The sequence below is a fragment of the Salvelinus alpinus genome, chromosome 33 (assembly GCF_045679555.1).
Source record: "Salvelinus alpinus chromosome 33, SLU_Salpinus.1, whole genome shotgun sequence".
NCBI lineage: Eukaryota > Metazoa > Chordata > Actinopteri > Salmoniformes > Salmonidae > Salvelinus > Salvelinus alpinus.
In genome coordinates, this window is record NC_092118.1 from 6,584,065 (window position 1) to 6,611,451 (window position 27,387).

Below are 27,387 nucleotides of genomic sequence, written 5' to 3' on the forward strand. Positions count from 1 at the left end.
TTCCTCCAGGTAACCATTCTGTAAATTTTGATCGGTCTCTTTGAATCTTTTATCCAGCAGCATACCACCCTGCATCCCAATGCTGGCTTTCTTCTAAAGCTAAGCAGGGGTGGTCATGGTTGATCTATGGTTGGGAGACCTGATGCTGCTGGAAGTGGTGTTGGAGGGCCAGTAGGAGGCACTCTTTCTTCTGGTATAAAAAAAAATATCCCAAGGGCAGTGATTGGGGACATTGCTCTGTGTATGTCTTTTGGGTGGGACGTTAAACGGGTGTCCTGACTCTCTGTAGTCACTAAAGATCCCATGGCACTTATTGTAAGGTGTTAACCCTGGTGTCCTGGCTAAATTCCCAATCTAGCCCTTATACCATCATGGACACCTAATCATCCCCAGTTTCCAATTGGTTCATTCATCCCCCTTCCTCTCCCCTGTAACTATTCCCCAGGTTGTTGCTGTAAATGAGCAAGTGTTTTCAGTCAACTTACCTCATTAAATAAATAGTTGTCATACATGTGTTAGAACTGCCTACTAATACTTTGAGACGACCTTCACAGAGATACACCTGATGTTTTTTTATTGGAGATCTGCACTTTCTACATGCCACTCAAAATACCCCAAAAGCTATAAGAAGAGTCAGAGAATACCGAAGCTACTGCTTCTTTAAAAAAATAAAAAAAAGAGGCGTGGATGTGTGCAGAGAAAGTGAGGCGGTACCATCATGAATATTAATCAAGTGATTTGTTCCTTAGAGACAGAGCGCAGCTGGATGTCGCTGATTTGATTGAACTAGAGGACACCTCGCATCATAACAACGCATATAAAATCTAAAATAGTATCTTAATAAGCACTACACGCTATTGAGTCGCGGGATGCATAACAACATTATAGTTGTATAAGAGACAGCTCAGAACAGAGTAGCCTAAAAGAGCTGCTGTCATCGGTTTTAACATTTTAAACTATTTACCTTTTATTGCTTTTTTGAAAATATATTTTATCATAGAGTTTAAGTATAGCAATTGCACTTATGGACACCATTCTGGACAATTTCGCCCCGGATAAACTTTTCCCCAGTGCCAACCTGTTGGACCTTGAGGATTTGAATGAAGGGGATTTTCTCAACAATGTGGTATGTGCAGATGTTCATTTTTCTATTCTACATATTATCAACACTTATCTTTACGCACACAGTGATTGACAAATTGTAATGCAGCATAAATCGTGATTCGCTTTTATTCTCCGGATGTTTGATATATTATTCGGTTGTATTCCCATAGCCTATGCGATTAATGCTTCAGTGTCCAAAGTGTCAGCAGTGTTTCTCTGTCTCGATTGTGATAGACGTGTTAATTACTCTGTAATAACCTGATTTATGCAGGAATTAAGCTGTGAGTCTACACTGCAAATATCCAATGCACGTCAGAGAAAGGTGCTGGGTTCGTCACATGCGTGTCTGAAACGATTACGAAAGATAAACAGCCGGCATGTAAGCTACTGCTGTTTAATTTACCCAGCTGTGCATTTCAGCATATTCTCTTTCGCAATCGTGCCGGATCTAAAGTGGGCGTGTTAGGTGGAGTTGATCCTGCTCATGCATCCGGCTTCAGTGCATTTGTAAAGACTGTTGTGACAGATGTGAAAACTATCACACTTTTATCATGGCCCTCGATAAATGACTCTGATCCAACTGAAGAGAATATTCCTCATGTATTAGTTAAGTTAAATATTCAGCACATTACACACAGGGATCAAGAGTAAATGTCACTGGAAAATAACAAACTGTACCAAGACTAAACAACCCCACCACAAAGAGATGGAGTACATCATTGTTACTAGGTGGTGGAAAATTGGACCAGCCAATGGGCTATTGGAGAAATGGCGAGCAATCTAGAAAGGATCCCATTAGGATTTGTCTGTTCCGTGATGACACATTCTTCTGAGGAGAGAGTGGTGGTGGTTTGTATCTTTAACTACTCCCCGATGGGTCAACGTTTCATCTAATCCGAACACCCAAAGGACATACAGAGGTTTAACTGGAGATGCTTCACACATATGAATGGGAAATCATGTGACATAATGTGACATAATGGCATTCACACTGAATCTGCACATCAGCTCAACTTGTCATGCACTTGGGACACTTGAGGATGATTGTGTTCTCAATGGGGATTTGATAGACTTATAATAGACTCAGATGTCCCTCCACATTCTCCCAGCTGTGAAGGTGTGTATCAAGCCTGGCCCCTGGCCCTCAAAGGCTTGATTGTGGTTGGGAGCTTTCTAGGGGACAGAGACAGGGAGGAGAGGACCAGTCTGTCTTTAGTGTGAATAAGTTCAGATTCTAGCAACTGACTGCCGTCTCAGTGCTGTGTGAGAGTGAATGAGGGCCTGTGTGTGTGTGCAGGGTGCACCCCTCACCTGTCTGCCACTGCTTCCCCCTGCACAGCCCTCTGTTGAAGCCCCTCTGTGGGCAGAAGCGTTGAGGTTGGCCCTCTTCAGTGAAAGAACCCTTTTACGTCTTTAAAAATTACAACAAAATTACACACTGACAGCCTTGGGGGAAGGGTGGGGAGAGGCAAGTAATAGGCAGTGTTTGTTTTACCGGCTATTATGGGGGTTTAAATATAGGTGGGTCATTTAAGGATTTCAACTGTTTAGGTTTCTGTGTGCTATTTTTTTATTTATAGCTTGGAGTTAGAATTCCATGGCTGCCTTGGGGTTTTCGTATGCTGCCTTTGATGACCCTCTTGCCAAGCACTTAAACACCCTACATTTTAGGTAATTGCATGGGTGGGTAAATCAGATAAGCTGCAGGCTATTGTGTAGCTTTTAAGATCAGAAAGTGTGGCCACATTACCTAGGATACCTATGGTGTGGAGATTTGCATATTCTTATGATACGACTTTCAGAAATGTGTCAGAGGGTGTGCATTCCTTTTGCATGGATTACAGACTGGAATGAGTTTGCAGGTTGTCTTCATATTTGGCTGGTCTGGTCAATTCCACTTTACTTGAATGATAAGAGCAATTCCTATCGGATAAAAGGTCAGTAGCATATTGTAGTTGACTACAGAAGTTAAATATTCACTTGAATGGATGCGCAGAATAGAACTGCACCCGCAAGTGTCGTATTGCAAGTGTGTGTCTGTGTGGAAGAGGGGTGATCCCAGCCGGCAGGTGACTGGCCAACACACCTGCATCCCACACAAGCCAGCGGCTAGTTCTGCTCACAGATGATGGAGCGTGACTGGGCATGCCAAAAAACTCCAGCAAGTCGGGGCCTTGAATCGAGACACACTAATGTAGAGTGGGGGTGGAAAGGAGTTTTTGGCAGGGGGAGGGGGTAAAGGGACCAGCTAGCTGCATTCCTTCCCACTAGGTTCCTACAGGGACTCATTGCTCTGAGCTTCCTACTGCTGTTTTTGGAGCCAGTCCAAAATGGATGGCTATGACAAAGTTATGTAATATTTTGAAAATTCATGCATGCATGCAAACGAAGCCAGACAGAAACCAGTCTACAAAATGGCATGCCATTGGCTCTTATTTCTTCACAATCACTTCTACTTTCTGCTACATGTGTGCTCTGCTGAGGAGCATAAACCCCGGCTACAAACGTCCACTTTCAAGTGGTCAATAAAGTGATTCTACTCTATAGCTTGATTAGGTGTGAGGTGAGGTAGACTTGAAAATGGCTGTCTAGCAATGATCACAACCAATTTGACAGAGCTTGAACAAAATATATAAGAATAACGGGCAAATATTGTACAATCCAGGTTTGCAAAGCTCATAGAGACTTACCCAGAAAGACGGACAGTTGTAATCGCTGCCAAAGATGATTATAACATGTATTGACTCAAGGGGTTGAATACTTATCTTATCAAAATATATTAATATTTTATTTTCCTTTTTTTTTTTTGTGAATTTTTCTTCCACTTTGACATTGCAGTGACATTGCAGAGACATTGCGCAGATCATTGACAAAAAATGACAATTAAATCCATTTAAATCCCACTGTAAAGGTTTTCTTCCTGGGGTGAAGGAGAGGACCAAAATGCAGCGTAGCCAGTGCTCAACATGTTTAATTATAAGAACACTACAAACAACTTACAAAATAACAAACGTGCAAAACCGATACAGACCTATCTGGTGCAGAACACAAACACAGAGACAGGTAACAACCACCCACAACGAACACAGTGAAACAACCTACCTAAATATGACTCTTAATTAGAGGAACGCAAAACACCTGCCTCTAATTAAGAGCCATACCAGGCAACCCTAAACCAACATAGAAACACACAACATAGAATGCCCACGCAAAACTCACGCCCTGACCATCACACACATACAAAACAACAGAAAACAGGTCAGGAACGTGACAGAACCCCCCCCTCAAGGTGCGAACGCCGGGCGCACCAGCACAAAGTCCAGGGGAGGGTCTGGGTGGGCATCTGACCACGGTGGTGGCTCAGGCTCCGGACGCTGTCCCCACACCACCATAGTCACTCCCCGCTTCTGTATCCCCCTCCCAATGACCACCCTCCAACTAAAACCACCTAAATGAAGGGGCAGCACCGGGATAAGGGGCAGCACCGGGATAAGGGGCAGCACCGGGATAAGGGGCGGCAGGTCCTGGCTGAGGGACTCTGGCAGGTCCTGGCTGAGGGACTCTGGCAGGTCCTGGCTGAGGGACTCTGGCAGGTCCTGGCTGAGGGACTCTGGCAGGTCCTGGCTGAGGGACTCTGGCAGGTCCGGGCTGAGGGACTCTGGCAGGTCCGGGCTGAGGGACTCTGGCAGGTCCGGGCTGAGGGACTCTGGCAGGTCCGGGCTGACGGAAGGCTCTGGCTGATCCGGTCTGGCGGAAGGCTCTGGCTGATCCGGTCTGGCGGAAGGCTCTGGCTGATCCGGTCTGGCGGAAGGCTCTGGCTGATCCGGTCTGGCGGAAGGCTCTGGCTGATCCGGTCTGGCGGAAGGCTCTAGCGGCTCCTGTCTGGCGGACGGCTCTAGCGGCTCCTGTCTGGCGGACGGCTCTGTAGGCTCATGGCAGACGGGCGGCTTTGCAGGCTCATGGCAGACGGGCGGCTTTGCAGGCTCATGGCAGACGGACAGTTCAGACGGCGTAGGGCAGACGGGCAGTTCAGACGCCGCTGGGCAGACGGGCAGTTCAGGCGCCGCTGGGCAGACGGGCAGTTCAGGCGCCGCTGGGCAGACGGGCAGTTCAGGCGCCGCTGGGCAGACGGCAGACTCTGGCCGGCTGAGACGCACTGTAGGCCTGGTGCGTGGTACCGGAACTGGAGGTACCGGGCTAAGGACACGCACCTTCAGGCTAGTGCGGGGAACAACAACAGGGCACACTGGACTCTCGTGGCGCACTCTAGGCCTGGTGCGTGGTACCGGAACTGGAGGTACCGGGTTGAGGGCACGCACCTCAGGGCGAGTGCGGGGAGAAGGAACAGTGCGTACAGGGCTCTGGAGACGCACAGGAGGCTTGGTGCGTGGTGCCGGAACTGGAGGCACTGGGCTGGAGACACGCACCATAGGGAGAGTGCGTGGAGGAGGAACAGGGCTCTGGAGATGCACTGGAAGCCTGGTGCGTGGTGTAGGCACTGGTGGTACTGAGCTGGGGTGGGAAGGTGGCGCCGGATATACCGGACCGTGAAGGAGGACACGTGCTCTTGAGCACCGAGCCTCCCCAACCTTACCAGGTTGAATGGTCCCCGTAGCCCTGCCAGTGCGGCGAGGTGGAATAGCCCGCACTGGGCTATGCAGGCGAACCGGGGACACCACCTGTAAGGCTGGTGCCATGTACGCCGGCCCGAGGAGACGTACTGGAGACCAGATACGTTGGGCCGGCTTCATGGCACTCGGCTCGATGCCCAACCTAGCCCTCCCAGTGCGGCAAGGTGGAATAGCCCGCACTGGGCTAAGCACGCGTACTGGGGACACCGTGCGCTTTACCGCATAACACGGTGTCTGACCAGTACGACGCTCTCTCACTCCACGGCAAGCCCGGGGAGTTGGCTCAGGTATCCAACCCGGCTTCGCCACACTCCCCTTTAGCCCCCCCCCCCAAGAAATTTTTGGGTGAGCCTCTCGGGCTTCCAGCCTCTCTTATGTGCTGCCTCCTCAATCCACCGCTCCTGGGCTGTGGCTGCCTCCTTCACCTCCCGAGAGCGGCGATTCTCTCCAACCCTTCCCCAGGGTCCTTTTCCGTCCATGATCTCCCAAGACCATTCCTCCTGTGTCCAGTAGTCCTGTGTACTGGGCCGCTGCTGCTCCCCGTTGCTACGCTGCTTGGTCCTGGTTTGGTGGGTGGTTCTGTAAAGGTTTTCTTCCTGGGGTGAAGGAGAGGACCAAAATGCAGCGTAGCCAGTGCTCAACATGTTTAATTATAAGAACACTACAAACAACTTACAAAATAACAAACGTGCAAAACCGATACAGACCTATCTGGTGCAGAACACAAACACAGAGACAGGTAACAACCACCCACAACGAACACAGTGAAACAACCTACCTAAATATGACTCTTAATTAGAGGAACGCAAAACACCTGCCTCTAATTAAGAGCCATACCAGGCAACCCTAAACCAACATAGAAACACACAACATAGAATGCCCACCCAAAACTCACGCCCTGACCATCACACACATACAAAACAACAGAAAACAGGTCAGGAACGTGACACCCACTTTGAAAAAGTCAAGGGGTGTGAATACTTTCTGAAGGCACTGTACTGTATATACTGATGTGTGTCTGTCATGGAAGGCTCAATTAAGAGAAACATGACAAACTAAGATGCTAAGATGTCATGAGAAAGATTAAGCATTCGAGGTGCTATTATCAGTCCTTCAACTTTGTCTCTGAGGTGAATATCAAAGGCGTGGTGATACCTTTCAGTCAGGTACGGAGCACACACCATAGAAATAAGCTCTAACCTGTGGTAGTTGCAGGCTATGATCAATTTAGAAAGCATACACTGTCAAACCAGTCAGTGTTTTGTCTTTGGTGAGGGTGCGTGTCTCTTATATTGTCCTCACTGAATTGTTAAAAATGCAAGTCATACTTGTTTTTTTAAAAGGAGATCCCCTTGTCTAAATTCTCTTAGAAGAAGAACATGTGGATTTTAGAAGATCTTAGAACCAGAAATGATGTGTTCTCTATCAATATACATTTGAAATAGATTGCATGATGGAGCCACAATGGAGCCTCCAGCTATATTATGGGCCTTTCCGAAATAGTATATTGATTTAGAGATCTGAGTAATAGATCTTCCACAAATTTGAACTGGACCAAGTTCTGGTGAGCCTATTGTCTATTTTCAGGGCAGTTGTCATGTACTTTATTTTATTTCTACATGAGTATTTCCTTCACCCATTTCCTTCTCATTACATCCTTGAAGGTATCACTCTGTTTATCATCTTGTAATAAGAGGATAATGCCCATTGTAGTTGAAGTACCCAGCCATCCGCCAAGCTTACAAAGAGTCTGTTGCAGGTTATTTTCACAGTGGTTGAAATTTTAGGTCACCTTATGAACGTTAGCCTTGTGGTTTCCGACTAGCCTATATGGTACTAAATGAAACTGTGAGTTCGAGTATCGAGTGTCCAGAGACAAGTAGGAATGTCTATTTCATCTTATTTTATTTTGTATAAAAGGCTGGTGGGCATTTTTCTCAGTCTGTAAATCAGTCCTCTGTTGTAGTCTCTGGCAACCAGCTCTGTAAATGAAACGGCAGAACAGAAGAAACCAGACTTAATCTGGAACACATTGTTAGGATGGAGCGTTCAGGGATAGATTTCAGGGAGAGGCTTGCAGGAGACATAGCAGGGACAGTTCTAGGCAAGTCTTTTTGTCATAATCACCTACACATCTCTATTGGAGCAGTAGGACTGGCTGTACATGTCAGACAAAACCTGTCTGAAAATCCACATTCCATATTAGTAACCAAATGAAGTCAATTAGCTATCTGGCTAATTATCTGTTTATCACTTATGATTGGAAGGATAAGACTAGACAGGGTTGTTATCACATTTGAATGACTGTCATACTGATATGAATTGGATTCAAATATAACAGTTGGATTCCTGTTCCCTGACCCATTTCGACCACAGTTCATTCATACCTTGCCTCGCTGGCTCTCTGAGACCGAGTCAACATTGTGGACTGGTGTTAACCTTTGCTGGAACAAGGCTGTAGATTCTTTCAAAGCGTCCAATGGTAATTTTGATTATTTAAGAAGATAGTACTTGAAGTTCACACTTTAGTCAATTAAATGCACTAAGGTCATTTATTAGTCACAGGAAGTGCAACAGGCAGTGAGAAATTGTCATTGTATTGAGAAGTGATTAAAGTGACTTTAGATTTGTAGTCCACTTGGTTGGCCACAGATGCCACAGCAAATTAGAACTCCAGACTCTCAGGACCCTGGAGCTTCAGTGAGAAGGTGACCCCCCCCCCCCCCAAGAATAATATTTTCTGGGCTTCCTCTAATCTGTCACAGGCTCTAAATGGATCCAAACAGTCCCTTAAAGGTCAGGAAGCCAGTCAGAGTGACACACAGAAGCCTGTCTCTAGTGGTTGTGGTTTTCAAACCCCTCTGCTTGCTAAAGAAAGCATCTGCACTGGAATTAAGAAACCAGGCCTTTCCACTCAGGAAAAGTGGGGGATGGGAGCTCATGGGTCTACTCTATACTTTAGGGTGCTCACCCGCTGCTCATCCAGAGGGAAATTCAGGCCACGGGACTGCTGACTGCTGCCTCAACCTCAACAGTAGATGAATACATGAAATGTTGACCTCAGTGAGGAGCATCAGTCAGTGAGTGTCAAGTCTGGTTGATTTGAGAGCTTTGGAAATACCAGTGATTACATGCATAATACAGTATGTCAAGCAGTAGGTAAATTGTGTGGATTACGCATATGTCATTTTGTTGGACATCATTGTAATTCTGATGTGAACGGAAGCGCTACTTCCAAATGTCTTCCTCAAACAGCAGGTGGAAGATGAGAATCAGGGGATGTGGAGTGCCCACTTTAGCGTTATGCATATCAATTGTAAATCGTAAAGCATCAGATGCATATCAGGCTCATCTTGTAGCATCTGGTCTAAAATGGAAGCCAGCGGCAATGTGACAAGCGAAGACATGTGACCTGGCCCTTAAAGTTGCAGATGTGAACATTTGGATGCAGCAGTCTCAAGTCCTAATGTTTGCACGCACTTAAGAGGATTTCAATGGAGGTCAGATTAGGTCAAGCTGTCAAAACTTTATGGATCACAGCTGATTTGAATGCACATGCTTTTCTCTTGGAATTTCCTCCTCTCTTGTACTAATGTAGCGTGTGTCCTCTAGATGTTATTCCTGTATGTCAAACTTAACAGAGTCCAGATCGTAAGAGTCATATTGTGCTCATCTTTTCTGCTGATTTTCAGTTTTTAACTTCACCCTTAAGCACAATTTTCCAAGTAATAATTTGTTCTTAAAAGAACAAACTGTACTAACTGCTGCTTCTATTCTTTATCTTCTCACAGCAACAAGGGCAAATCTCCACAGAGCAGCCACATTTGAACTGCACAACAGTCATTCCTGCAGATCTGAGAGTCTAGCAGCTTTCTTGGCTTGGGTCCCAGGCCCAAACTTTTATTGGCCGATTTATTTTTCCTTTTACAAACACACATTTTCTCCTGCTGCTGAGCTGCTCCACGCGAACCTTGCACTCCAGTTTTCCTTCTGCAAGTGCCTGGCTAATTTGCATGCTTCACTCTGATTGGTCGCAGAGCTGACAGTTATTGTATCACCAGAAGGAATGCGAGAAGCACATTGGTATTACTATGAGCTGCTTGACTTCAGTGCAGCGTTTACCATGTCTACTGCTAAGACATTTATTTATGCTCTCTTTTCACCAAATGTGATACTGTGTGCCAGGGGAGAGTGCAGTACTTGATATGATTATGCCTCGCTAGAAATACTAGCACCACTTCAATGACAAGAGGGTAGGCTTATAGGGCTTATTTAGTGTGCGGTAGAATGTCTAGAATTTTGCAGATAGATATGGCAACATTCCACCCCTTCTGAATAAGCCAAACAAAACACTTTCCTTGTTTCCAAATCACAGTTAGAACAATACTCCCAAGAATTCTATACATTTATCCCTGTGCCTGTGGTTTCTAAAAATACACTATTTGGTTTCCAAATCCATAACTGCAGTGGGCGCTAACATATTTGGCATCTATTATCATAGTTTGTTTTAAAGGACAAAGCGTTTAGACGGGCTGCTAGGTATCTGCACAGACAATGCTCCGGAGCCTAATTGCTCAAGCAGGGATGTAGAGTAGGGAGTCGAGTTGCTCTGGAGCATTTTAACCTCTTCGGTTCCCCATAGCGTAGTGGTCTATCTTTCTCTCTCTCAGCCGCAGAGAGTTTTAATGAGAGGGCTTCCAGAAAGAGTACCACCCAGCAGCCCTTCCCCCTCTATGAGGCTTCCTGTCTGTCCAGACCTGTACCAGCTGCCCCAGCTGGAGAGATGGGCCAACGAGGGCTGAGGGAACATCTGGGGCAGCAGAAAGGGTCTTTTCTCCACCCCAAACAGGGAAGATGTGTTTCCCTCAAGGTGCTTAAGTGTGTTTCTCTTCCCATCCCATTCTCAGAGACCTCTGTAATTATTGTCTGCCATCATCACCACTAAAATGATAGACAAGAGAAGAATTTGAGTGCCAAAACTATAATGAATTCTCATGACCTGTTTGCTGTTCAAAAAACAAGCTTTCTCTGTCTCATTCTAAGCTGAGAATCAAAATATTCCCTCAATCATTTTGCATGCAAGTACCATCCTGGTATGACTTGGTGTACTTCAAAGCCTGCTGGCTGGTGCTCTAGCCACAACATACTTAGCAATCTAGAGACATTTTCAGATGAGGGGCAACTCCCAAAGAAACTGTGATCTTTTAGGCTTTCCTGCTTACATTTCTAGTGGGTTCATGTGCAAACAATTGTCAAAGTTAAAACATTTTTAAAAAGTCATGTTACTTTTACTCCATCCCAAATATGACCCAAATTCAGTAATTGGGTCTCTTTAAAATACAATTTAAGTGCCATGAGGGAGAAAAGGCACCTCTGTCTGCCTCTGAAATTCCACATCTTGGTCTATGGGGTGCAGAAGAGAAGGCCATATGTGAAACTTTTGAGGGCTTGCATCAGCAACGGTTGCATCATCATCACCATCACAGACTGAACCAGAGTACCGAGAAACTCTAGCACGGGAGCATGCGATGAAGTTGTATTGTGTTGACTTCATTAAATACTTTTCCATTTGTTTCTGTATTTGTTTGTTTTTAAAACGGCTTGTTCGTTTTCAAAGGAGCTAACTCCCCATACCAAATTTCAAATTTGGTAAATTCTGGCAGTGTTCCAACCCGAATGAGGCGACAGCCTGCTGCCTTCAAAACCAACCATTTATCTGTGTAATATACACATTGTGATTGTGTTTGTTTTTTCCAACCACCATAATGTCCACCTTATTCTTGGCTTGACAGTGAAACATAGGTCAGTCGGGATTATCTTGGGCACATCCGCCGCACACGGTGCACGACAGGAACCTCCTGCTGTAGATGAAAGGGCCTGGGTGTTACTGTTTATCCTGTTGCGCACTCAGCCATAGTGGTTAGTGTGCCTGCTGATGGCAATGGTGCAGCATCAGTAAATAAGCCGGATCATCTAGTATTGCCAGTGTGCCTTTCTTTAAGCATACACTGCTCTCGACCGGCATCAGCTCTATTTAATGGTGTTTGATATCCGGTTAAGTTTTGTGTACATAGATAATGAAGGAGCAAACTAAGGACAGTGAGCCGTTTATACACTCCCTTGCACTTTATCCAAATCCTTATCATGAGAACTTGACAAGTAGAGTGACTGTGTAGTACTGATTGGAATTGATTCACCTCCACTAGCAAGATCATCTCATCTGTTAGGCCTAAATACAATCGGCAAAGGTAGATCTTTTGTCTGTATGATGACACAGCCTTCCGTGGGAACACACAGATGGCCAGGGCTTGATCTATGTTGGTTTTCCTGTCACAGAATTCACAATGTTTAGGCGTGTGAGAGGCCCAGCACATGGTGAAAGAGGGATGCCTTTGGTGCTGTGGGCGGCGTACATTGCGTTCTGTTTGACAGCTGTTCAGCTCTCATGCCTGGGTTACAGGTTCACACTTCAGACACTCCCCTCTACAGCAAACAAACTGCCCCACAGGTCGCTGTACTGTGAATAGTTGCACGTGTCTCATACTTGTAAGGCTATGCAACTCACATACAACGTTCAAGGGATGGTAAGGGATGGAGTGATGGTGCCTCTGGATTTCTCTTCTCTGTGATTAATGTCAACCTACCTTCAAAGCCATACCCAGCAGCAAGCGATTATGTGCAATTGGTGTCATTAAAGATGTAGATATGTTCAAATGAAACACAAATCTCCACAAGTGTTCTTATTTGCAGGGTGATTCAACATGTCTCAACATGTCTGTGATAATGATGTCCTTCATTGCAAATCACGAAGCCCTTCAGGCTCTAGATTGACTAATACAGTCGTTGTATTGACTCCACAGTGCTGCTACCATCTTTGTTTTTGAAAATTATTTCTGAGCTGTAAGTAATATTATTTTTTTAAATCAGGTGATGGGCCTGAAATAATCTACGTTCTTCACATTACGTTTACTTTTGTACAAATTCATTTTATTACAGCTCTAGCTATTATAAACTCCATTGATTGTATTTCCCCTCTGCATATCATCATGGGTGATATACAATCTTGAGAGCTTAGCTGTTACACATCTGGGAAAAGGAATGGAGCATGTTGGCCTGTTTTTAATCATAGCTAGTCATGTTGGTTATTGTGAATGACATGCAATTAGTGGTATGTGTTGTTGGGATTCATTAGGCATAGCTGGTTTGAGAGGAGGTGGAGTGTAGAGAAAGTGAATGTGAACTGGTCTGTAATGTGGAATACAGGGGTTATCTGGAACACTACAGCCAGAGTACCAGACTGTGTCCCGAGGGATTTTAATAGAGCTGTTCTGATTCTGCACACCAGCAATGACTCACTGTCTGCTAGCTAAACTAAAGTCGTGGAAAAACTGAAGCATGCACTGGTGGCCTAATGCATAGAACCCAAGGACTCCATGTGTGAAATGGTATGACTCATACTTCCAAGAGCATGTCTACATTTGTATATTTTGGTATGGGATTCGATTACATGATTTTCTGATTAAAGGCGGTCTGATGTGAGGAATGTTTGTTGGTGATTTTGTTTTTGCAGCACTTCTCGGAGCAGATGGAGGACTTCTCCAATGAGCTGTTCAGCAGCTTCTTTGATGACCACCTCCTGGCCGACAGGAACCCACTGCTGGACATGGAGATGGACCCACCCAACCCTGACATCCAGCAAGAACACAGCTACTCCCTGAGTGGAGACTCGGCCCCCCAGAGCCCCTCCATGTCCATCAAAATAGACGAGGAAGCAGGTATGAAAAGCGTTCTTTTTGGTTCTTCTTCTTTGATCTTGTTCATCATAGGTTACCCCCCCCCCCCCCCACACACACACACACACACCTTATTATGCTGAAGCTAATTGGCAATTTATTGATGCTTTGACCAAAGTAAACAAGAAACGATACATCTACAGCACAATACTTAGACTAAATATTACTTCAGGACAAAAACAAGAGCTCCATCAACAGGGCTGCTAGGGGTACAAGGTCTTTAGTTTAATAGTAGTGTAAGTCCTACGTCACTAGAATAGCTATATCAGATCAGTATCCGCGCTCTCCGCTCCTGCCCTATCTCCCGACACTCCCGTGCCGCGCAGAGAACCCATCCAAGGAGCCGAGCTCACATAGTACACTCCCAGCCAAGCCCTGCCCACCCTGGAGGAATCAAGGAAGCAAGTCAGGGGATTCCAGGCAGTCAGCCAACACACACACACACACACACACACACACACACACACACACACACACACACACACACACACACACACACACACACACACACACACACACACACACACACACACACACACACACACACACACACACACACACACACACACACACACACACACACCATGTGGCTTCTGCAGCCCTTGCAATGACTCCAAGCTGCAAATGTTTCTCCTTTATTTCCCTTGTGCTCGGGGCCAGGGAAAAAAAGAGCCATAAATAAAAAAATAAATAAGGGGATCGACTGGTAGGGGCGGGGGGGCAACTACCTTGGCTCTCAGAAAGGGTTGCGTCACACAGAGTTTTACTTAGGGCTTAGGGTAGACTGAATGCATAACATTGGACTAAACGGTGTGTTAAAAACCACAGTCTCACACATGGAATGTTAAATCACTGGCCCACCCAAAAATGATACAGGAATCCCCAGTAAGATTGATGGAACAATGGATGGAATCTAATGAAATGGATTCATATGGGATCATGGCCACACACATTCGTTCCACTGAATGTCAATATGAAAGTGTGCATGTAGATGCACAGCACTACCATAGCAGTCAAGTTCTCAAACTGTCGACAGAGCAGAGGCACCCACAGAGCACTGCTGCCAATGCAGATTTGATTCCCCACCCCCTTTGCCACAAACACTGTAAAAAGCCCATTGTTAAAGAGGTTGACTGTTAAAAGGGTGTGTCTAGCTGCTTTACTGCTCTCCACCTAGGTGTAATGTGTGGAGATCAAACTGCCATCCCCTCTCATAGCCTGGCTAATGAGCTCCCAGGCCCTGCCCCAATCCACTCAGATGCTGAGTGAGGGGAGTCCGACTAACTGTACTGACCTGCCTATAAACTTCAAAGGCAATCCTGATGCTTCCTCAGGGCCACGACACATGGCCTCATGGGTATGGGCAGGCTGTAGCCATGACATCCTCTGAGATGTGAGCTACTGAATGTAATGTCATGTCTAGATACTCTACATAAAATGACCTGGATGTTCTGTTGGTTTGCATTAATTATTTGTGATGACATGCCAGTTACAGTTAGTGGTGTCCTTGGTCACATTCATTTAGTGCATCCTGTTGCTTCACTGATGGAATCTTCCCATAGAAAAGGGAAGGCCTCATCATAACATTGCAAGCCATGACTTGTTGATGTAGAATCCCAGGGAAAGGTGTTACTACTGTAAAATAAGTATTTTTGTTCTTGTCATTTAATAAGAAATATTTCACTCATCTTACAGTCCATTATTTATTGTGTTTGGCAAAGTAAAAATGTAATCTATTCCTTGTGGACAATTTAGGATGTTGCCAAGGTTGCCAATACAGTAGACTTTGCTGAGTGGATTGAAGATTTTGACGCCACTTTGGGTTTCCCCCGTGGGGTAAAGTCTGTGGACATAAAACCCCAGTGGGGGAGGGATTTACACCCTCCCAGTAATCAGTCTCCCACTGCTCCCTTTCCCCTCCTCGCCATGGGATTCTCGCCCACACCACAACCTGTCTTCTGTTAAGGAGCACAACTTGAAAGCCTGCCTACTAACTTTTTTATAAGCCTCTGTAATGTTTTATCGATCCAATCGGGGTGCCAGCAAACAAATGAGGGAAAAACCAGGCTGCTAACGAGGACCCCTGGTTGTGAGTGCTTTTACTTCTGACTTTGAAACTACAGGATGGCCCCTCTTCAGGAGAGGCTTTGTACTCACTGGCCTCTCACTGTTTACCATCTTCACAGAGGTTATTAACAGAGGAGGAAACTCATTTTGGAGGCAGAGAGTCTTCTAAGTTTAAGCTATTGACGTTCACAATCAGCTGCTTCGCGTTAGCCCTGGATCATGAAGAGGATCCATTCTGTAGATGTGCGTCACACCTGCTGCTTTAATGTACACTGATCTGTCACCCAATCTTGCTCACCTCTAGTAGTATCCCAAGATGTCCCTTTGAAATACACCGGGGGGCCTCTTGGTTTGCTTCTTGGCCCCTGACGGTCTTCATGTAGAGTACTGTATGTTACAGAATGGCTAGTTATGTAATGATATCCCTTGAGACATACAACAAATTCGTTTACCAAGTCTTCTTTTTCTTCTCCCCAGAGTTTGAAGGAATGTGGTCTTTCAGCCAGGACCTGACGGCCATCCTGGTAAAGCAGGAGCCTGATCAACAGGCAGAGCCTTCCTCTACAGTCCCCTCCATGGGGAACTCATGCTTCCAGCCTCTCAACCTTGCCCCACCACCTCACAGGAGCTCATCAGGGGATATAGTAAGAAACTGCAGCCATAGAAACTATCACCTAGAACCTATCCTAATCCGTTACTAGGGAAAGCATTTTTCCTGCTTGTCAAAAGCTATGTAAGACTAAGCCTCTTTATAAGCCATAGGGATCTCTCCTGGCTTTCTCTTCTTCGACTAAAACGTGAGCTGTTTGAAGGACAGCTACAAACGTGGAATTTGGAGTTTAGTGTCTTGCTGGAACAGCAGCCTAAAATCTCATTTTTGACACGGAATGTAGTTCAAAATGTGATCGTTAAAAGGAAAAGAAAGTGATGTTGTAAGTGGAGGAAATAAACCATTCACACAGTGCACCCCTACAGGACCAGCACTGTGACTCATGCATCCTTGTCCATGGGAGTAATTCATGGTTTGTGGGGCTGAGGTGGGGCTTAGCAGTCAGATGTGAACCCCAGCACAGCTATTACCAGTTATCACTGGTTACCAGGCCTGTAGCTCAGCACACATTACTACAGTACCGTTTCTTTTCACAATGGTAATTTTAGTTTGAACGTCTTCAAATTCATAGGATATTTTTAGTTCTGTTTAGTTCTGATTTGTTCCAGCTGTAAGAATGAACTATGAAAGTCTCACCCTTGTAGCCCAATGGCATCCAAATGGTGAGTGTCCTGACTACATGGTCCCTAGTTGGATCTCTTCCAAGAACCATTGGTGGAGAATGATTCCCTTTCTTCAGTTACATAAATAGTTTGGAACCGTCTTCAGCTGTGTTTACTGTCACTTGGAATGTCTCTTGTCCTATACAAATACCAGGCTGTTAATACTACTATTGCTCTTACTCCAGGGCTCCAAAGAGTTGAACCTCAACGCCACACCTGCAATCAAAGATGAACCCAGAGAGGTCAACCAGTTCCTCAACATCCCTTCAGGTGAGAATAAATTACAATAAGCAAGATTACATTGACTTTCAAACATCCTTAAGGGCTTATGTATCCAGCTGTTCTAAGAAAGGTTCGATTTGAAGTGACCGTTCGTAAAATGATTTAGATGCCTCGGTTTCTTTTGAGACCTTTACACGCTCAAAGACCCACCTCGCATCCTAAAGGTTATGTGCAGGTGTCACAGGCGTTTACCTCCAGTCGATTCCGCCATAGTGCCATCTACGAGTGTGTTATTTATTTCGGGGGTAGAAAAACCTGCCATGAAGCGTGCGTCACGGTGACTCACTACAGTGTATTCCTGATGACACACCACCTGTGACCACTCTTCCAGACAGTGGTCTGCATGTTCTTTCTCCTGCATGTTCCCGCTCTCTCTTGTTCATCTGAATTAGTCCATCTTAGTTAAAGTGATTGTAAATGGCTAGGCTATAGTGGATAGGAATAACAATTCCTGCAAGCAAGTGTGACACATAATGAAAAGTGTTCCTTTTTGTGTATAATGTGTTCTTTTCCTAATAGGTATTTCACTATGAAACACTATTAGTGATGCCTCATTTCAGATATGAAGTGTTTCCAATTATAGCCTGCTTGCCTTTCCTTTTCCATTTTTCCCCTACACGTACGAGACGAGACTGCCTCTGTTCATTCATGTAGTATTTTTCGGATCTAATTGCTAATGAAGGTAGACAGAAAAAGCCCACTGAGACGCAAATCCGCAAGTATATTATTAGAGCAGTGGTGCTGGTGATTGAGTGCACTTTTTTTTGGTGTTGATCTAACCAGCTAAGTAAGATTCTGTTCCCATCTCCTTTTCTATCCCTTCCTTTTGGCAATATTTGGCAATATGGCAATATTTTTTGTTCTCTACACTAATGCCTTTTTTGATGTGCCCATATACTATCTGGCATTCTCATTTTCAATATTTCTGTCCGGTGCACCAGATTGCCCAATCATTTTAAAGAGTGTATCAGAGAGACAGGGAAGGACTGCCCTCAGCTACAGCGGGATTCAACTGGAGTCGAAACTAGAACTGACCAGATACACCTGTAGAGATGCAACTGGACCTGTTCAGCCACCAGCCCGCAGATTAAAGTAGCCCGGTTAAAGAGACACTTTTACTGGTTCGGGGGTTGCAGAGACGGCCTTTATGGTGCAGAGGAATACCTCCATATAAGACTGAATCCCATCTGGTGGACCATAAATCTTATATTCAATAACCACAAGCCAGCAGCAGCACATGTCCAGTCTAGGCCTGCCTCCCTCCGCAGAGCGCAGTCTGAACAATAACGTCTGCGTTGTGTCTGCCTCTGCCTTTGACAAAGCCCATTTTCTCCTATTCTTCACCTCCGTTTCCAGTAACAACAGAATAAAACCTGGGTCCTGTGTACTCTGGACTCACACCAAACTAAATCCATGGGTCATACCAGCATGGGTCTGGCCTGGTGTTTGGGAACTATGTTGGGGTAAATTCTGCCTGGCACAGATATCTTAAGAAAGCACAGTCCTCACTCCATCCCTGTCTGAGCTCAGTTCAGATACTTAGACAGAGGCTACTGCTGACAAGTGGATGGGAGGATGGGATCAAGCAATAAAAATAAGAGCAGGCACTGGCTGCTCTTAATTAAGCTGTCTCTCTGTTTGAACTGGCTCTGTCCTGGAAGTCATTTGCCATTTTAATTATGGATCTCTTGGCAAAACTGACCGGTTTATGAGGTCTGGATTTGCACCGCTCCTTTCCACTGTTTAAGTTCAATTAACTGTTTTCAGCTCGATCCCACACGACAGATGAAGTCAGACTTTTGTCCCCTAATCATACAGTGACTGTATGTCATCATGAGGTGTTGATGGACAAAGGCTTTGAGCATATGGGTCATATTGCAAGTGATGCATTTCATAACCATTGGTACCCTATTTTTTCTGTTCCCCCCACAGATGATCAGCTGCAGCTCCCCCCTACCCCTCCCAGCAGCCATGGCAGTGACAGTGATGGATCCCAGAGCCCCCGCTCCATACCCCCTTCCAGCCCAGCCCGCCTACAGGCCCGCTCCTCCGCTGCCATATCCTCCTCACCCCTCCTTACCGCCCCACACGTAAGTGCTGAGGCCGTCCCACGATGAGCTGGGCTGCAGACAAACCCATCTGCTGGACATATTAGGAGTTCAAATCCACATCCTCACACTCACACTGACCCTGACCACCCCTGACCACCACCCTAGTATGTTCATTAGGAGCTGCCCTGGTGTACAGATATAATACACACAGTACCACAGATTCCCTAATTCATAATCAATTCATAAAATGTGTCCTTATTTCTCCACAGAAGCTACAGGGCACTTCAGGGCCACTGATGCTGACAGAGGAGGAGAAACGCACCCTGATCGCTGAAGGTTACCCCGTACCCAACAAGCTGCCCCTCACCAAGACCGAGGAGAAGGCACTGAAGAGGGTGCGCAGGAAAATCAAAAATAAGGTACTCACCCTTACATCCTGGAAAGTGAAATGTTGATTCAGTCAAAAAGAACTGTATGATTTGCTTCCAGAAAATGTGTAAACCTATTTGTACCCGCAAAACTTATTTTTTTACCTGTAATCTCAAAGTAGTGTTTCCACAGGCAATATTCATATTTTAATATCCTCCATTTTATCATATGAGCTGTTATTGATTTGGGGATCCCTCTCTCGCCCTTCTCTGTCTAGATATCTGCCCAGGAGAGTCGCAGGAAGAAGAAGGAGTACGTGGAGTGCCTGGAGAAAAAGTAAAAGCAGGACACTTTCCCCTTTCCTGTCTGCCAACTTTTTTTCCTCCTCTTTCATCGTCATTCCTGTTCTCCACTTCTTTAATTTCTCCACTCCTTCATTGTTTCATTGTTCCTTAGCTAATGCCAATGGCGTTTGTCCATTAAAGCATGCGGTCACACACTTAATCCACTCCAGCAAAGGCCTCTGTAGAGCACTGTTCCTTACCAGGAAAATCACTGACTTTCCATCCATGGTCATTGTTTTTTTTTTTAGTTAATATGTAAGACCTAAGTACATTACAGAGGTACAGAGGTTACTATAGGATTACCACTATGCCTCCTAGGACCACAGACTGCGTTGTGTTAGCATCCAATATGCAAGCACTCTATTTCAATAGCCCATGTTGTCTGTGATCATCAAGAATGTGTATTTCAAATAGTCAGACAGACAGCCTAATTCTCCAGCACAGCAAGCATTTGTCTCACTCTTCTATTTTGTTCTATGTGCAGATTGAATGTATGGATGTGACTTTTGTGTCTCACAGGGTGGAGAACTACACGTCTGAGAACAGTGACCTGTGGAAGAAGGTGGAGACACTGGAGAGTGCTAACAGGTGAGCCATGACTTTGAGCGACAGTCTTTATGTGTGTGAGTGTGTGCATGTGTGAGCACGCTCTGAGTGATGCTAGACACATCCCTGAACCAGCAGTTTCAATCAAGGCTTGAATAACCTTTCCTATTCATGATACCTGTGTGTGATTTGACTGATACTCAGCAGTGACTATGACAGCCTTCATTAGGCGGGGGACACTTTCACAGTGTTGACCATTGTGCAAATGCAAGTTATTGGGCTCAATAAAATACATCACAGACTACACAGACTCTAAAGGCATCACAGACTGTGCCAGCCTCTAATTTACAATAGGCATTTAAAGTTGCTCGGATCAAAGTAACAGCGTGACAATATACCTCTCCCTAATTACAGCACAGAGGGAAACATCTCAAAAAGTGCACACTCGAATCTGCCTCATAATAATTTGAGGCCCGAGAAGGAAACCACAGGCCTCCTACAAAGACAGATCCCTCTGACTCAGCTCCTAGCAGGCAGTCCAAATGGAACACACAGGAGCCAGCTAGCAACAACGTGTGGGGCGCATGGGCCAACAGCATATGCCTTGCCTTTGGCTGGTAAAGAGGGGACAAAATGGGCTTATCTGTCGATGCAAGATGGTAGACCAACAAGCAATCTTTTGTCCCTAATGTAGTCCAGTTCCTTTTTGTTGTTGTCTCGCATCTCGCACACAGTTAGCTGGATGCTAAGTGCTTGCTGTACTTTAAATTATAACGTCTGGAAAGGTTTGGTTCATGAGGAGGGTCCAAGGTAGCTCTTGAGAAGTTGAAGGAGTCACAGAGTCACTCATGCAGATGTTTCCCAGTCAAGGTCTACTAGAGTTAAAAGAAAAATGTTTTACACAGTCTATTTTAATCCATTGGGAGCTATAAGGTTTATAGATAACAACTGTACAAGCACTGACCAACCATGATTCAATTCAAACGTGATGACACAATGGACATTCCTCATATGGGACGTTAATGTTCCGTTTCCAGAGTTTCCATGAGAATTATCCTGTTAGGATTTGACCAATTAAAAAAAAAAAAATCACCTTCATATCCAAACGGACCATTGCACGAAGCTCTTCTTTTATCAGAATATACTGTATTTTCAAACTCTAGTATTAGCAGCATGCTATTTGGGATATCCCAAAGGACCAATATCAAGTTAGTATAGCTGTTTGCATGTGTATAAACTTTATTCCAGTGTTATAGTCACTTATTGTGGTTATGGCAAATAGTTTCATGGTGTTTGGTTTATGTGAAAGCTAACACTGGAAATCTCTTTTCTACCATTAGTGGAAAACATGCTCCCTCTCGTGGTGAAAATATGAAGGCTCACCTGGTTTAATTTCTTATTGCAGCCTGACACAACACTTATGCCTGTCTACAATGCAGTAGTTAATGTCGAGAGAGAGAGAGAGAGAGAGAGAGAGAGAGAGAGAGAGAGAGAGAGAGAGAGAGAGAGAGAGAGAGAGAGAGAGAGAGAGAGAGAGAGAGAGAGAGAGAGAGAGAGAGAGAGAGAGCTAACTGTATGAATGAGGTAGAGTCCAAGTGGGCGTTGGTTGTGGTTTTCAATAGCTTTCTATTTGGGCAAAGCTTGTATTTTGTGGGGAGAGGGAGGGACTGTGGGAGCATGGTTCACACACTAGAATTACAGACGTCTTATATAATTTCCAGCTCTGTTTCCTCAATGTGTTATCCTCAAATGATCTTTTTTTTTCTCAGAGGTGAACTTCAATGTCCTGGATGCTCAGAAGAGCCAGACAATTATGATTCAGTGTTAGTTGACTGCGTTCTCGCTCTATAGTCACAAATATAGCCAGATGGAGAGGGATTATTTTGGGGGACTTAACAATACATTTCTGGGAAATGTCACTGTCAGTCATCTGTGCGTGTTTGCGTGTGTACTATATGCGAGGCTTGCCTTGTGTTATCCAACAGCTGGAGCTCAACTGGATGATTGTAATGACTGACAGTCATTAAAGAGTCTGCTCTTCTGGAGAACGTTTTAAGTTCACATGAGGATCAGTATTGTAGATTCCGTAAGTGAATACAGCTGTATTATTAGTCAATCTGAAACATGTATTCTCTACCTTCTTTCTCCAGAACTCTACTCCAGCAGCTCCAGAAACTCCAGGCCCTGGTCACAGGAAAAGTGCCCCAATCCTGCAAGATGGCCTCCACGCAAACAGGAACATGCCTTATGGTACATTGCAAACTATTTATTCTCATACACACATGCACCACCATTATCACTCTCTTAAACAATGCAAAATCCCATACACATTTTCTGTGCTCTTCGCTGACCTAAGATACTGTGCGTTTAATGTTCCGTGGACCTGATAGTCATGCCTGTCAAAAAATTTAAATTACTGCTTTGTTTGTGAAAAGACTCACTACAATGGACAGGGACACTGGCTTATGGCCTGCCCCACTCTTCTATAACTCACTGAGGCAACCCCATGAACTCAAACTGGCAAAAGCCTTCTCAGCTGGAGAACAGAACCTCACTAGCACACTGTGCTCATGTCGCTCATGTTGACCGTGTGCTTTTGTTGATGGTTTCTGGTTCCCTCCCGCCAGGTGGTGGCGCTGTGCTTTTTCCTGGTGCTGGGCTCCGTTGTGCCTTGTCTGCCTGAGCTCTCCTCCCTGTCCCATACTGTGAAGTCCTCCTCGCCCCTCCCCTCGGCTGACGTCTACACAGCCAGCCAGGGTATGTCCCCTACCCCTCACTTGTCACCTAGAACAAGGTTTCGGGACGCTCCGTCCTGGGGCCACCCGTGGGTCCATGTTTAGTTTTTTGCCCTAGCACTACACAGCTGATTATAATAATCAAAGCTTGATGATTAGTTCGTTATTTGAAACAGCTGTGCAGTGCTTGGGGGAAGAAAAACAAACCCTCACCCATGGGGTGTCCCAGGACCAAACACTGACCTAGATTTGTCTACCATCTACAGCATGAGAAACACAAAGTCTTTAGTTGGTTGTCCCCTACATATCCCATATTTTCAGGGCATATGTTGCTAGCCCACCAGCATTTCCGGACAAAATGTGAAAAGGAACATTGAGTAGTTGAATAACACATCAATGTGGCATTACATCTTATCTTGTAGTATTTCAAAAGCAACAGACTCAGATGAGTATGTTAGCTGAAATCACAATATCCTTCTGGTATAATATTCAGCTTGTTGACCACAAAATGGAAATCATACATGGACCTACTGGCTACTCAGAATTGGTTGGTGAGGGCTGGGTTGCCTTAGAAACCTGAAGTCAGCATGGCACAGGAAGCTGTTATGAGTTGTTCTCCCTGGAGAACTCACATGACCGTCACACACCTGCTGAATAAAGATGGTTGTCCTGCTCAAAACCATTCCATTCTTCAAAAGAAACCTACTTTTTACTGTTAGTTTACATTTTCTTACAATAAAATAATGGTTCTATGTTCCTTTGTAGTGTTTGGAGGATCCAGGCAGTGATTAACATCCTCTATTTGTCACTGTTTGTGTCTGTTTAGTCCGCTCCCGCAGCCTACTCTTCTACGACGAGGACTCCTCGTTGGAGGACGGTCACGGGGGCTTCCTGAAGATGGAGGGGGACGGCTCGGAGCGGGCGCCCCTCGACTACAACGAGGACCGGTCGGCACGTGACAGCCACGGAGGCGAACACAAGAACACCAAGTACCTCAGCAAGGCTCACTCCGACCCGGTGGACTACAACAGGACCGGCGCCCAGTTCCTCCAAGAAGAGCCGCAGTACCACAAAATGTAAGCTGAGGCCAGACAAGTAGGGCTGTAGACTCTGTCTCCATCTGTGTTAACGAGAGGATTCTCACAAATTACTCTTCAGAACCAGGGACTATTTTATCAGTGCTCCTTGTAATTACTTAAACATCAACAAGAACAATTTATTTGAATGAGATTGTTAGGTTACCAGAGTTTGCCCAGTGGTGTATGTTGTGATACTGACGGACTCTTTCTCCCCTCCACAGAGAGCCAAACCCCGAAGGAGGAGCGGAGTACTTTTAACCTTTAGGGGCGGAGCTGCCAAAAACACGCAGCTCTCCAGACTCCTTACCCATGTGGATGTGTAGTGACACTACGGCGCCCCCTAGTGTGCCATCCCCAACCCACCTCTCCCTGCACTCCCTGACCTCCTGCAGTAGCTCCCTGGCCTTCCTGTTCCGTCTCATTCCCTGAAGTCCCAACCGATAGAGAGGATGAAGAGGGTATGTGAAGAAGATAGAAATGATGGGCAACTGCAATCAAAGCTCCACAGCAACTTTTCATCTTTGACTGCTGTGCTTGACTGGAGGCAGAAGCAGGGAGTGAGTGAGGCTTTTTGAAACCTCTGTGTGCAATGTGTGTCTGCCTGCACTTTCAAGTGGGTGAGTGTGGTTGCAGTGCTTCTGTGCAGATGAAGTGCTCCTCAGATTCCACCACACTGTTGCTTTTTCAAGGACTGCTAAAAATATTTAGAACACAGGGGGTACTTCAGGTGAAGGGTGGATCGGATCTATAGCAAATTAGATGGGATGGTGAGGGGGATAGGGATGGGGGGGCTGTATTTTTAATTCCAGTTGTCCTGTTATAGAAATTCCCTCTCCTAATTCACAATTGCTAATGCAATTATTTTAATACATACATTTCAAAGATTGTCCTCCATTACCTTTCGCTTAAAATGCGCTCTAGTGCCTAGAATTATACATCTTTCAATGGCATTTATTTTACATTTGACCACATTTTGTCCCATAACGTTTAAGCTTGTATATGCATTGCACTTTTTTGTCTTCAGGTCGACCTTGCAAGCTAATGGGCATAAGTGCCTTCAAACTCTTTCAGTGTTTGTATTCTCACACCATCCACATGGGGTTGTTCATTTTATTATTTTACTCTTTATGCAATCTAAATCATATGTAATATATACGTATTATTGGCATCAAAAAAAGAGCATATTTATTTTATGCAAAAAAATATTGTGAACTTTTCTTTTTATGAATATCAATTATGATGTCATGTTTACATGATCTTGTTGTCTTAACTGTTACACAGTTTGTCTGTTTTTGTATTTATTTCTGTATCAAGAAAGTTTTGTATATATTGAAAAAACGTGAACAGGGACAATCAGTGTAAATACATACCAAGGGTGTACAATACTCCCTCACTGGAGCAAAGCCTTCTCTAGTCCAAGAGACTCTGAAAAACTGCTCATCTTTACAAAAATCTTAGTCAAAGGAATACATTTCCTCCACGTTTTAAAAACATTTTTTTATATCATAATTAGGCTAAAAGTCCATTCAAGTCCATTCATTGTGAATGTGAAAATATAGTATATTTTAAATTGAATATCAAACTTCAGAATCCTCTAGGGGGGAAAAAAATCGCATCACAATTTACAGTAGTGCCCAAAAAACAGTTCACTCTAAAGACCACTATTCTGTTGATAATGCTTCTAAAAAACATTAGTCACTCCAGCAGCAAAATAATACAAAAAGCTTTTCATGCAGAGTTATTGTTGTGAAAAACCTTGTTACATTGAATAGAAGATATTCTGGTGTTCCCTCCTCTTCCTGCTGTGTTGTTTGAGGGCGAGAAAGGGAGGGAGAGATTGTGTAAGGAGTGCGTGGGGAGACCCCGCCGACGCTCAGTGAGATTGCGTAATGATAGGTAGGAGGGTGTGAGTAGACAGCCCAGGCTCTGTGGAGGAGGCATGGAGGATCTGGGTCAGCCAGTGGCCTTGGAGTCTTAGCTTAACGTCCAGTCTGTTTCTTTTCATAGATTCCACTTGCTTATTCACAACTGTGGCTTCTCTGTGAATAATCAGGGGAGGCCAGACTCACAATCCTGCCATATGAGTAATATGTATTTTACTCTAACATGTCATTAGATTTGCATTATTCATTTTCTGTCAAATGGTTTGTAAAATCACAACCTACCCTATTAATCAGGTTCAGATTCATACAATTTATAAATTGGTTTTGATTCACAGCTGTCACCTGTCACATATCTTAGTGCACATTACCTGACCAATGTAGAGTTGGTTAAACTGAGTACACTGATAATGTGTGTATATTGGAAATGTAGATTGCTTCCTGTCAAGATACTGTTTGTCTATGTTTGTCTTTTCGTTTTATTAGTAGATGTGTAGCTAAGGTTCAACCAGATGCTCCGGAAGCTGACCAGCCCTCACCCACTTACCTTCTATTAAACACACCTTTTACTGATCAAACGGTTGCTTAGTTGTCCCAACCCACCCCAGCCCCCTCTACCCTACCTGCTCCGCCATTTTTAGGTTGTCTTAAAGCAGTACCTGGTATAAATGACTGCTACTCTATATTCTATAATCTGTCCAATGTGCTGATCTTGAACAGGCTCTCTGATGACTGTGTCAACGCTAAACCCCTTGTGATCATGCATAACACAGTACATCAAGTCAGACTGAGTTATCTGGTTGAACCAGGGTCAATATTTTGTAATTCATCCCCCAAATGTGTGGTAAAAAACCTGCTTCAAAACCTGTGTGAGGGATTTTACAAGGCTATTATAATTCAAAGTGAAATGATGCAAATCTTACCAAACATTCCATGTGTTTGTTGGCGTTCATAATGTGTGCCCTTTTGTACATAAGACAAAGTGAATACTTTTGCTGTAAATAGGGGGTGTATTTTTGTATTTGAAATGTATTTTGGTATTCACCTGGCGCCTTTGGGAAGGAACTGGCCAGTTGCTGACCTTTCACACTGTGGCTGTACAAGTAAAATGCATGTATTTCTGGGCAAGCCACAGGAGCCTCTCTGTATTGCCTTTCTGTATCAGTCTCTTTAAAAGTAGATTTAGTAAGTAGAGTTAGTATCAAGCAAAATATAAAAAATTGCATCAGCATAA

The 27,387-nt window shown here is 44.7% G+C and overlaps 1 protein-coding gene across 1 annotated transcript; it reads left to right on the forward strand.

The window, feature by feature from the left end:
• The first annotated feature begins 766 nt into the window (after positions 1-766).
• On the forward strand, positions 767-27,387 carry LOC139563067 (cyclic AMP-responsive element-binding protein 3-like protein 1). Its single transcript, XM_071381337.1, has 12 exons — positions 767-1,126; positions 13,306-13,510; positions 16,073-16,239; positions 17,053-17,137; positions 19,082-19,239; positions 19,470-19,619; positions 19,847-19,905; positions 20,433-20,501; positions 22,610-22,709; positions 23,087-23,216; positions 24,021-24,270; positions 24,495-27,387. The coding sequence occupies exons 1-12, from the start codon at positions 1,025-1,027 to the stop codon at positions 24,529-24,531; spliced, it is 1,512 nt and encodes a 503-aa protein (XP_071237438.1). The 5' UTR covers positions 767-1,024; the 3' UTR covers positions 24,532-27,387.

Coding starts and splice junctions, on each gene's coding strand:
- LOC139563067 (XM_071381337.1), top strand. CDS start 1,025: ATGGACACCATTCTGGACAATTTCGCCCCGGATAAACTTTTCCCCAGT. Junction 20,502..22,609: donor ACACTGGAGAGTGCTAACAG/GTGAGCCATGAC, acceptor TTCTTTCTCCAG/AACTCTACTCCAGCAGCTCC. Junction 24,271..24,494: donor GAGCCGCAGTACCACAAAAT/GTAAGCTGAGGC, acceptor TCCCCTCCACAG/AGAGCCAAACCCCGAAGGAG.